At 41.4% G+C, this 13026-nt stretch overlaps 1 protein-coding gene across 1 annotated transcript in view; it reads right to left on the bottom strand.

The window, feature by feature from the left end:
• The window catches only part of LOC308096206 (DNA topoisomerase 1-like), a 53696-nt gene that overhangs the window by 23386 nt on the left and 17284 nt on the right, over nt 1–13026 (bottom strand). Inside the window, exons 9-12 of the mRNA XM_080443540.1 lie at nt 2728–2843; nt 1991–2112; nt 1669–1791; nt 783–970 (exon numbers count right to left, since the gene is read on the bottom strand). Coding sequence (XP_080299666.1) covers nt 783–970; nt 1669–1791; nt 1991–2112; nt 2728–2843 — 549 coding nt within the window. The remainder of the gene's footprint in view (nt 1–782; nt 971–1668; nt 1792–1990; nt 2113–2727; nt 2844–13026) is intronic.

The raw sequence follows: 13026 nt of genomic DNA on the forward strand, positions 1-13026 counted from the left end.
AGTTTATATACCGTCACCTATTCCAAATAGCGGGCCACTTCCGTCTAATGGTACGCTTGCTTTCACATTGCAGCGTACCGTACCCGAAAACGCATGATCCGGATCCGAAACTGCCTCCGGCGGTGGTTTCGGGAACGGAACGGTTACCCGTTTCGGGGGACGATTCGCGACATTCACACTAGCCAAGCGGTCTGGAGTACGCACCCGGGACCCGAGTGTGAAACGGCTATTAGTCACCTAGATGACTTCTGTTTGGCTTAGGACATAGGCAATAGGGTACAATGAAGCAGCAATGTTGGGAGAGAAGAGTTCAGCATAAATGTCAATTTGACCAAAAAGTGAGTTAGGCAATTATGCTATGAGGCTAACGTTATGTTATAATAGGCAGAAATGTGACAGCAAAACATAGGTAAAACACAAGTAGCATCTATTAAATCGTTGCTCTCGGGTAGAAACCTCATATCTCCATATTCTATATTCTAAAGTTTTTGTGTTTTTTCCATAAATTAACGGCCCTACTTGATCATAATACAGCGTCACACAAAAGCATCAAAGCTAACAGATCCTCAAGCTCGAAACACGAGTTTTGAGCTTGTAGATCTGCTGTTTTTGCTGTTTTTGAATTTGAATCCTGAAAAGTAACAGTTTTGGACATATGAGGTTTCCACCCGACAGAGACGATATAGTCAATGAGCTGTATTGACATGAATGTTAAATAACTCGAAACATTCATGGCGGAGATGGCGATGGCAATAGATCATAGGATAGATAGATAGACCCACTTGCTACAGTTGATGATGATGTCTTCGGGTCGGATGCGGCGCTTCAACATGCCCATCTTGGGGTGGTCTCCTCGCCCTCTGAAAAGGCCCGGGGGCTCGATGCGGAAGTTGCCGATCCTCTCCTTGTGGTTGTCCATCACGCAGAAGCCGTACTCCTGAAGCACCTTCTCGTTCTCCTCTTTGTTTTTCTACAGAATGATCGAAACTAGCCGTTCAATCTCAACGGACCATTATGAAGACAGAGACATTCTACACTACTTTGTGTTTGAGAATGATTTTTTAGGGGCATGTCATTACACGCGAAAGTTTCAAGAAATTCAAAAGCATATCTGCTATTTTTTGCTATTCGTCGTACAATGAAGTATATCGGGCTTAACCCATTAAGACCTGAGGACGATGCTAAAAACGCCTTCTGAAAAATCAGAAAAACTTCAAATATAATAATGAATTGCATTTTTATGGCGCTTTTCTAAGTACTCAAACTTACTCAAAGTGTTTTACAAAGGTTCATTCATTCATACATTGGGAGGTGAATTGGCGAACAGTCAACGCCAGCGTCCTCACTTCCCACATTCACACACCAATGGTGGCAAGCTAGCGCCGACAGACACATTGGAGGCAATGTAGGGTTCAGTGTCTTGCCCAAGGACACTTCGACATGTGGACAGGAGGAGCCAGGATTTGAACCGCCGACCCACGGATCATTGGACGACCTGCTCTACCTCCTGAGCCACAGCCAAATATGTATATAAAAAAAGAAAAGCAACAACAACCCCAAAAGGGGTTACAAATAGGGGTTCCCGGTCTAAATGGGTTAAGTGGTTAAGCATAATTCATAAGCAGGTATGTATGAGAATGCATGATTGGTCAAAGTCAAAATGTCTACCTGCTTCTGTTCTTTGGACATCTGTTTCCTGGCCTCTGATTGGGCCTTAAAGTGTTCATTCATGTCGTTAAAGTTGCACTTGCTCAGGTCGGTGATCTTTGATTTCTCCTCCGGCGTCATTTCCTGGGAGTAGAGAGCTGTGTTTATTTTTTTAGTTGGCTTACAACTTAAATGTTATAAAATAAAATGATCAGAAATATTATGCACTTATTAACAAAATTGAGGTAAAAAGCCTGACAGCGTGTTGCAGGTTTGAGTCCCAATCCCGACGACATTTGCTGCGTGTCAATAAAGGCGGAAAAAAGCCAAAAAAGATCTTTACCTTTCTCCAATCCTTATAGAAGTTCTTTCTGAAGATGTCTTTAGTGGTGTATTCATGCTCCAGCATTTTGGCAAAGAAAGTAGCTACCTCCTCTGCAGGAGGATTCAGTTTCATATGTTTACCTACAGAGAAAGACAGAAAGAAAGAAAGAGGACCAAATAGCATTAATATTTATGTTATGTTAAGTTTAGCTGGGTGAAGCAAGAAATATATTGTACTGAAGCTGTTTGTCTGTCTGTACAGTGTCTATGTCACTGTCTGCACATTTGTCCACCAGAGAGTAGACAAATAAACCAAACTAAACCAAACTTTTGCTGATAAACAGTACCAGACAGCCCAAACCAATGCACACTCACCTCTATTTTATGAATGCCATTTTTGCAATTCTTTTTGCCATAAGCTAAAACCCGGAAAATAGCAGATCTACAAGCTCTACACACGCTGCAATGTGTTATGAGCTTGTAGATCAGCAATTTTTCAGTGCACGACACCAGCGCACAACTAAGTATAAATCAGGTATAACTCTAATCCTAACTCCTGAACCTAACCTCTAAATGTCTAACCCTACCCCCAATTAACCTGAATATCTCTCTAAAAAGCTTTTGTCAGTCATAAAACAACTATTTCTTGTTGTGCAGACCATACTATACTACTAGGGGGGACTATACTATACTTGTGGGATATTTGGTCCTCACAAGTATAGTAATACGTACACGTACACACACACGTAGACTCACCATCGTAGTAAAATCTGACTTTGTCTGGTAGGGGCTCATAAGAAGGAGCGAACACAGGACCCTTGTGTTCCAGGAAACGCCACTTGGAGCCGTCTGTAGATCGCTCTTCCTCCCACCTGTTCATACAAACACCAACAACAAGAGACAGAAATACAGTTAGAATTCAACCTAAATGGTATAGGGCAGTGGTTCCCAAACCTTTTAGCTGGAGACCCAAAAGATAAATTTGATGTTTGCCCGGGACACTAACTAGTGAACATAGCAGATCTACAAGCTCAGAACGCGTCACTTCACGCCGCGTTGCGAGCTTGTGGATCTGCTATTTTCATTAGTTCTTAAACTTTTTTTCTTTGTGGAAATTATTTGATTTTTAAATTATATTTATGAAATACTTTTGAAAAATGTTGGAATTGTTTTTAATTGATGAAAAGCTGTGAGTTTTTCCCCTCAACTTTTTAAAATCTGTACTAACCACTTGTGGTTAATATTTTTTAAGCGTATAGAATTTTACTCTGTAATGCACAAAGTGATACATAGTAAATAAAACAAATAATATAAAATAAACATAACTTTTTGTAAAGTTGTATTTGGTGGTGGTAGAACATGATCGCAAGCTGCTCTTGCGGGTACAGCAGCAGCGCACCGCAAGCAACAAGGTCCCGTATCCTCTAAAGCTCCCTCTCTCACCCCCAGCCAGGCTGTTAAACCCCACCAGTACCATGGTACCCATGGTGGTACCGGCTCCACTAGCTGTCAGAGCCGGGGAGGACACCCTGCCACACAAGCCGCTGACCACAACAACACGTGTCCACATCATCATCATCATCATCATCATCACAACGTCTCCATAAAACCTCTCACAACTCCGATCATCGGATATTCGACTCGATTGTCAGACACGTGTGAATTCAACTCATTTGTTTACGTCCTCAAATCGCTCAGATCCTGTAGCCATGCGTCAGCGTGATCCGGTCCAGAGCCCGCCTTTCCATATCCGGTCATTTTCACGCACACACAAATGTACGCACTGTTTCCGTATCCGCTCTTAGACCCAGACCGGATCAGACGCGCAAAAGCGATTTGATCCCCAGTCTGATCAGATGTAAAAAATAAATAATATACATATATATTTTTTAATAATTATCTGCTGTCCAATTCCTATGAAATAATAAGACAGTGGTGAAATAGAGCGGATCAGCAGATGAATGATCCAGAACACCTGGTTGTCCTCTGCTTGTGAATGAATGATCCACGGTGTGGATTCTATCAACTTCAACGTCTTTTGGGAACAGATAATGTCCGAGACTGTCTCCAGCTCCACTCGAACTAAACTGCAGTTCGGAAGCTATTGCTTACTGTCTGAGAAGTCATAATGATATAACCATAGAGTAATAATGATATAATAACCCTATTGCTCACAGAAAGCCGATATCCCCAACATGTTTACTGAGCGGTCCGTCAAGAACACGGTCCCCCTCGGCTCACTCACAGTTTCCTATCTTTTAGGTTCCACTTGTATCTGTATCACACTCAGACTCAGTGGTGGAAAAAGCAATATACTTAAAGTACCAAAAGTAAAAGTAGTAATTATGCAGAATGTCCCGTTTCACAAGTTATCATAAGTCTGAAATGTATTTAAAATATTTAGAAAATAGCAGATCTACAAGCTCACCACACGTCGCATCGCTATTTTCAAATAGCCAAAGTTTAAATAGGGCTGAAGCCTTATTTTTAACAATGGGCTGAAGTGGTTAATGTATGTTTTGTAATAATAATCAAAATCTACAAAGTACTAGTAACTAAAGTTTTCAAATAATTGTAGTGGAGAAAAAGTACACTATTTGTCTCGAGACGTAGTAGAAGTAAAAGTATAGAAAATTGGAAATACTCCAGTAGTACCTCAAAAGTGTACCTAAGTATAGTAGTATATATACTTTGTTACTTTCCACCACTGATCACACTGTAATAGCCCTGTAATAATCACTTTCCCGATGCCCCCATCAGATGTGCAGTCAAATATTCTGGTGCATCTATCTATCTGTCTGTCTGTCTGTCTGTCTGTCTGTCTGTCTGTCTGTCTGTCTATCTAAATAATAAATGCTGGTCATTTATTTGACATTAATCACCCCTCCTCCTACTAATCATGAACAGGTGCATTGTGTGAGGCATACCACAGTGCTGTTTATGAGGCTTTGCAGTACATTGATGCGAAAGGCTCTGGAGAGGTTAAGCTGAATCCTTTTAATTCTCAGGTTAGCTGCTCCACTAATTACAGAGCAAATAACCTATATATTTTCATCTATCAGTGTCTTCAGGCATAGTTCCTGGTTCCTGGAAAATAGCTTGTGTCTTTCCTTTATACAAAAGTGGAGATACTGTAGTATCAATAATTGTAGACCAATCTCCAAGCAATCCTGTCTAGCACAAATTCTGCTACCATTGGTAAATAGTGTTTTCAATTCTTTAAAATATCTCCACGTTAAACCTGCATCAATGTGGTTTAAGAGCAAATCATAGCACTATCTCAGCCACTACCTTAGTCGTAAACGATATCCGCCCCATGACAACAGAAAACACTGTGCAGCCCTGTTGTAAATTCCATGTGGAAAATTGGCATCCTGTGTATAGAAATAAAACCAGTTTTCCTACGATTAGTAGAAAGAGGATCGTTGAAGCAGTCTTGTTTTTAATCAGTTTTAGATTACAGTGATGTAATGTATAGACCTGCTGCGGCTTCAACTGTGTAGATTCAGTGTACCACTCAGCCCTTAGATTCATCACAGATTATAGTAGTAGAGCGGATAGTAGGAACAATCGTTCACTTTGTGATACAAGCGTGAAAATTGGCATGAACATTCCTTTAGGTCAACTCTTTGACTTTTTTAATCGAGCCACTCAAAAATCCAAGATGGCGGCCATTTTTCAAGATGGCCGATACCTTAGTGGGCAGTTAAGTGATATGATGGTTTATTTGGTGATACAAGCATGAAAATTGGCATGAGCAGTCTCTGTGGGTCACTTGACAATAGGCCACCCACAGCTACTTGAAATGTCAAGATGGCGGCCATTTTTCAAGATGGCCACCACCTTAGTGGACTAGTTAAGCTTAAGAAATCATTTAGTTGGTGATACAAGCATGAAAATTGCCATGAGCCGTCTCAAAAGGTCATTTGACAAGAAACCGCCCACAGCCACTTGAAATTTCAAGATGTCAATCTTTAAATGATACCTTTTCTCATAGAAATGTATTGGGTTCCTCAAAAAGCTCTGTCAAGAGAGGTTGTTTGACTGTGTTTTGTCTGACTCCTCGCCCACGACCTGTCCAGTTTGGTAAGACCTGTCAGGAGTTGCCTCCCACCGGCATAGCTCTCAGGGTTCACTGAGGTAGGCCTAAACAAGCTCCCTTACCACGACAAGGTAACAGTCACAAGGGAGGATATATATATATATATATATATATATATATGTATATATATATATATTGTTTTTTTTTAAACTAACAGCCATTACATGTGTCAAATAAATACTAAGGGGTGGGGAAACAAAAAATAAGATGAATAAATTAGCACAGTTGTGGTGCTGATAAGCACAGTTGTGGTGCTGAACGGACAGTGCTCCAAAATTATGAGTAATGGCTAATACTGAATGGCAATAGCCACGGAACCATGACAAACGATACTAAGGAACTAAACTGAAAATGTGCTTCACTGTTAGATATGGCAGTGGAAGGCAGTGGAAGCAATGTTACAAAGTAACAACTGAAAATTACACAGTAATAGACTAGATAAAAAGTAAAACATGATGCGTCGATGTGACGAGGGGAAGCCGAGCCATAGGCCTCCACTTGAAAACACAGAGGACAACAGGGAATAACTCTGGCAAAATAAACATGCAAATAGGTTCTAGCAGGGGCAACTACATAGGCATGTGAAACTGAGTCCATATCTGAAGCAGTTACACCTTCCAGTACATGCCTTGGAGCACCCACATTTGGTCAACTCCCAACAACTCTCCGCAATAGGTGGAAGTGGAGTCCAGAAGACTTTCCACTTCTCGTCCTGTTCCACCCATCCCCAGTCAGATGGGCTCGGCATTTGTGGATGTCGCTTCAATGCCTGTCCCCACACGTATCCAGCCTCATAAGAAGCATGTTTGGCATGCTCTTTGAGTGCTGCTTGAGTTGGTGGGATCAAGTCATATTGTCTTTGCTTTCTGGCAAAGAGATCAAGCCTGGCCTCGTTCACAGTTGTGACATCGCTGGACCGGTCATACATTAGATCTTCTTGGCCTCTTGACATGGATATCTTTGGTATCTTCAGTGTCTTCAGCAGATGTAGATGCTCTCTTTTGGGTCCTTTCCAGTGATGTATATTCTGGTCGAAAGAGTGGCTGTATTCAGTCTCCTGGAGAGAGGTTCAAATGAGAGAAGATCCAGTCCAAGGGTTTTAAGTCAGGCATCTTTTATTCAGCCCAACAGGCTACTGCCATGTTAGGTCTAATCAGCAGCGCACAGTTATCACATTCAAACAACGCATATATACTGTCCCAAATCTGGCTCACATGGGAGGGTCAAAGAGTTAAGTCCCGCCCTTACTCCTTTGTCGTGGCTCGAGTCCCCGCCCACAGCCTGGTATAACACATTAGCATTGTCGTTACAGTGTACAACTTTGTATTATGTCCAATTATCAAACTTTACTTTTGCACAAAACCTGGTTTAGTCATTCTTGTTCAACATCTCTTAAGCTTTAGAATAAGACCACACACATTATACTTCCATGATTGCAAACAGTAGTTAGAAATCCAATGAGTCAACATAAGACAACAGTTACTTCAGACTGAATATTTTCCCTAAATGACATTTCTCTTTGTTAACAACACAAGTCATAGTTATCCAGACCTTAATCATTCTAACTACACCCTGCAGACCTAAGACTGAACAATAATAAAAGTGTATATATTCCACTGTCATCCTGACCTGGCCTCCAACCATTCACTACACATTTGCTGTCTGTGGCTACAGCCTGGGAAGGAACAATGGAATTACAATTAGTTCAGCTCAAGACAAAAGGATGACTCTGTTGGTTCGAACTCAAAACGGGGGTAGCATCCAGGGGGGATAGCTTCAAGCAGTCTGTATACACTAGGACAATAGTATTTTAATCAACCACTTGGTAACAAAAGGTTTTGGCTCAGCGACTTGTTTTGGTTCACACTTAAAGCGGGGAGCCTCTGCTCCAGAACAAAGACCAGGATCTTAAAGGGTTGACTTGATCAACACATCAATAGCAAATTCATATTGGAGGGCATTGTCAGGGGAATTCTCCACTACCTGTCGCTCAGCTCCACATAATTCTGCATCTCAGTATGGGATTTGATTTATTATATGGACTTATGTTTGAACGGATACTTCAGTCCCCTCTTGGTAGACTTAATAACGTCTACCATAAAGAAACTTTCAAACATTGGAAATAATAAATACTGTTAAAACACTCTGGGTTTAAGTCTCCTCCAGCCATCTGTCGAACCTTGACAACGAGTGTCCTTTTCGTGTCCACGCGCACAGAATGTTCTCTGTTCTTTATTTTTTCGCCTGAGCTAAAAAACGCTGGTCTGTCTTCGTCTTGAGTGTCCAAGTTCTACTGGGGAATATTCAGTCCTTAAATCAGAAGCTGTTCACAGCTCGGGGCATGAGATGAAGGAAAGTGGAATGTGTAATGGATAAGGGGTGGGGGTTGGATGTCATGTTTCAATGACACCTACAGGGCATCTCTCTGTAAGCCTGCCCGGGTCACTGGGGAATATCTCTCCACGGAGAGAGTGTATGGCGTTCATCTTGACAAGGCAACTTTGTTGAATCTGGAAGGCCCAGACCTGGATTCTGGATTTTTGCAGCATATCTGTGATACCACACCATCCAGCCATCTGTTTGATGGATGGGCCCCATCCGTCCTGTAGTGATGTAGTTCGAAGACTTCTCACCGCTCCTCATCTGCTCGACGCCGCTAGACCTGAGACACCCACTCGTCGGCTGTTATCCGGGACCAGTAGACCTCCTGACCCCTGTAGAGATGAGTAGACAGACAGCCCTCCATGGACCCTCCTCTCTGAAGGGGGATGAGTTGTTGACGGTTCACCCCGGCTCCTGGTCCGTTAAGCTGCATCTGCTGGTTTCCTGCCGCGGACACGCCTCCAGGTCTAGAGTGGGACTTTTTGAGGGACCTGGCGTGGCATGGTCTGGAACTCTGCTGTCCACTCAGCCTGATGTCCCCTCTTGGTACTGCATCCATCAGCGTCTCCAACTTTCTCCAACGCCATCAGTTCCTGACATGAAAATACTTGGAAAAAACTTTCCCTATACTTTCCCTAGGAAATTAGACATCCTTCTACAAATATCACATTTTAGCTATGTTTTTAGTCAATTTATTCCTACATAAATTACTCGGCTCAATCTCTTTTTGTTATATTTTACAAAACCATGATTCTCATTTGTTACTCATGGACCAGAACGTTTTAGCATTTTCCTAATAGTACCATTTTCTACTGTTTTAGCAACTTTTTAACTCCATTTTCCTACCAATACTTCAACATTTGTGTTATGATAATCTCTGTATAAGCGTCACCCCTCTGGGTTCTACGTTTAGTAATATCAGAATTTTTACTCTCAATATTTTCAAAATGTTTACACGGCTTATGGCCTACTCAAATCTATTCTACTTAAGTACAGATTTTACCAAGATCAGTGCTGGTGATTTGTCGTCACGAGGGTGCAGAGCCGTTTAAACAAATGGAACGGAGACCTCCCTAACTGTCTATCAAGTATTAGCTAATCTTTCTACCTTTCCTGTGGCCGGCACCCCGGGCCTGAGGGGTGCTAAACACTCCCCTACCCCAGGGATCCACCGCTATTCAACTCCAATGGGAGTATATCTAAAAGATATTCACCCCCTGACATTCTAACAATGCCAGCAGCTTAGGTCCGTTCCAGGAAAAGACTGTCCACCATGGTGACTCCCATCCACCAACACTTACCTCGAAACTGCACAATGTGGTCAAATCTCCCTCTTTCTCAGCTTCTGACTCCTAACAGAGACAAGAACAAAGGGACATGGTAATTTTCAAGAAAGGCACAGAACATCTCTTATCTGGTGCTTTGGTATTATAAATGTTTATCTGTTCCTCAAACAAAAGAGAGGTACAGCCTATGTTTAGCCCCAGTGGTGAACCACTGAATTAGGTATTTTAGTCCACTATCGAAACGATCCGTGGTAGTTAAAAGAATAGTGATTCAGACTGGGAACTGGTTACAAGCTGTCACTCAATTGAGGCAAAGTTTACAGTTTCATTTTAGCACAAAAGAGAAAAGACTGTGTTCTTAAGAAAAACATGAAAGAAAGGGTGTAATACCATCACTTAACCATCAGAGGTAATCAATGGTTCTGTCCTAAGATCTCCTAAAAATAAACCAAATTTCAACAAAATATGGATCACATAAATCTCCCTGTAGCACATGGCTCAAAGGCCTTTTAGAATAAGCCTCTGAACCCGTGCATCCAGACAGCCTGTGAAACTTCTACATAACCTTCAATTATAACCAAATCATTCGTTTCTAAATCCACACTGTCTATGTACCCATTCACGGCTGAGTCAACTAAATAAAGTGTATCTTTTTAGTTGAAGCACACATGCTAGCTATCACATGTCCCCCAATATTTAAAGTAACACCAACAGATCCTAATGTGGTCATGTTATGCTTTTCCAATCTGTGATCAAACCTTGGTATTCGAAAAGAACACAAACATCCCTGTTTCTGGCCAGATAACAGGATCTCCGAAGGCATGCATTCCCAGGTTGTAGTCTCTCCAAAAACAGCCATGATCTAACACAAAAAGGACAACACACTCATAACAACATATTAGACCAGTTAAATAGTTAACACCGTCGCGGATAAAGCACAAAATGGGTCAAATTCAAATTATAACAAAACCTTTTCCTTGTTTTAAAAGCACTCAATGCCTTACTTTAGCACAGATTAAAATAAACAATCTAAAACTCCTACTTGTATCTTTTACATTAGTTCACTATTTTCGTCCTCTTTCAACCACATTTAACAATCCATGCAGATCATTGTCGTTGTTTTACGGCCTAAATATCACCTATTTATTCAACACAAGTCCTTAGATAATCATTTTCACATTATTTAGCTAATCAGCATTCACTCCCCCTCTCAACTGTGGTCAACAGACCAGAGTTGGAAAAAATCCAAATCATCCTCAATAGACTATAAAAATCAAGCCACTTCAAGCACCCACAGGCACCCAGTATCCCAACTTAAAGTCAAAAAATTAACACCTCCCCAAGACACATCAACAATCAAAACGTGTCGAAATTATCTTCCAACCCGCCAATAAGCCATTCGTGGCAACACCACAAATATAGCCTATGTAAAAATTTATACCAGTAGCGTCCCCCAGCGTCCACCACTCATAGCCTCCAGTCATTCAACACCTCACTGCATCTTCAACATCCATACAAGACTCACATCGTGACTCACAAACATCCCCTCACTCACAACAAAGACTCGTCAAAACACACTCACTGAACACATGCACACAAGACTCATATCCAGACTTACAAACACACCACATCACTCACAACAAAGACCCATTAAAACCCACACACTCACTTCACACACAACACAAGAAAGGGTCTAAAAAATAACCTCCCGTACGACCACAAGATATCCAAGTGCTAGGGAAAAAACAACAGTTCACAATGCCTTGAAATTCCATGTACCTTTCTTTTCCCTAACTAGAACCCTAGAAAATATGTCCTCCTAAAATCTCAACCCTATTCTGGTTCAGTAATCAATGATTACTCATCTGAGCCTGACACTTATGACGAGAGTAACCCTCCTAACTGAAAATATTTTCTATTGTTCCCAAGATACATACAAGGCTAACTCATCTTACTCCATCATTAATAAAACTAACCCCAGGAATTTTATACAGGCTAAGGCGCTCTGGGTCCTTCGCGCGCCGATATCTGAAAGCACTTGTACACGTACTCCAGTTGATAATCGGATCCTGGGCTAGTTTAAAACCAACCGCAGTGGTATTCAAATGTATTTACATTCAATTCAACTTCCAAAACCGACCACAGCAAGCTTCTTTGAACTCCTTTGTCTTGCAACCTACTGTCTATCGATCGTGGAAGGTGAATTTATACTATATTGTTGTAAATGTGTATCACAATGTTACTCATTATTGTTGGTCACCAAACCGATTCGAAATAAGAGTTCCTAAATCAAACGTTTGGTAATATGAAGTCCTATTACATTGTTATAAATTCAAACACCCCCTCCATTTTCTCCAAACCCGATTTGAAACAAGCCTGTTTTTGACTTCTTTTGGCTCCCAGTTCAAACGAGTGTGGAGGAACTAGAAGAGGCGTTCAAATTGTACAATTACATAAACATTTACCCCAGCGCCAACACTTTTTGTAAACTGTACTGTTTGTGCTCGGCTGCCCTGGAGTATAGTTAATTATCATAGGGATAGACGACTTACATTAAAAAATATGCAAACAATTTAACACTCCTGTGAAAGGTTTCCAAAGGCGAGTAAAGTGAGCTTTTTTGCTCCTGCTTTTTGCCCCTCAATTATTCGACTCTGGAACATTTCAAGAGGCGCAAAATTCTCTAACACTATTATTATTGGTTCCAAAACCAATTTGAAATAAGCTCCTTTTTTGACTTCTTGTCTTTTAGCTCACAAGTCAAATGGTGCTGGAACACGAAGGCCTATTATATTGTTTACAATAGGTATGAATAGAACATTAATAACTCCCCAGGCCTTTAACGGACTGCCGAAGTTATTTCGTGCTACAAAGCACTTACCTTGCCCAGATCCCCCCCCAAAAAACTCCAGGAAACCAGTCAATCACTCCCAAAACCAAAACAAACAAACAAGGTCCTTTTCGTATATTCTTCCCACCAAAAAGATGGAAAAAATAGTAAAACGACTGCCGACAACCGCCATTCTGATGTATATTCTGGTCGAAAGAGTGGCTGAATTCAGTCTCCTGGAGAGAGGTTCAAATGAGAGAAGATCCAGTCCAAGGGTTTTGAGTCAGGCATCTTTTATTCAGCCCAACAGGCTACTGCCATGTTAGGTCTAATCAGCAGCGCACCGCATCACAAGTGAAACACAACAATTATACTGTCCCAAATCTGGCTCACATGGGAGGGTCAAAGAGTTAAGTCCCGCCCTTACTCCCTTTGTCAGCCAATCTCAACACATG

The sequence above is a fragment of the Gymnoscopelus braueri genome (genome assembly GCF_963280865.1).
Source record: "Gymnoscopelus braueri genome assembly, chromosome: 12".
Lineage (NCBI taxonomy): Eukaryota > Metazoa > Chordata > Actinopteri > Myctophiformes > Myctophidae > Gymnoscopelus > Gymnoscopelus braueri.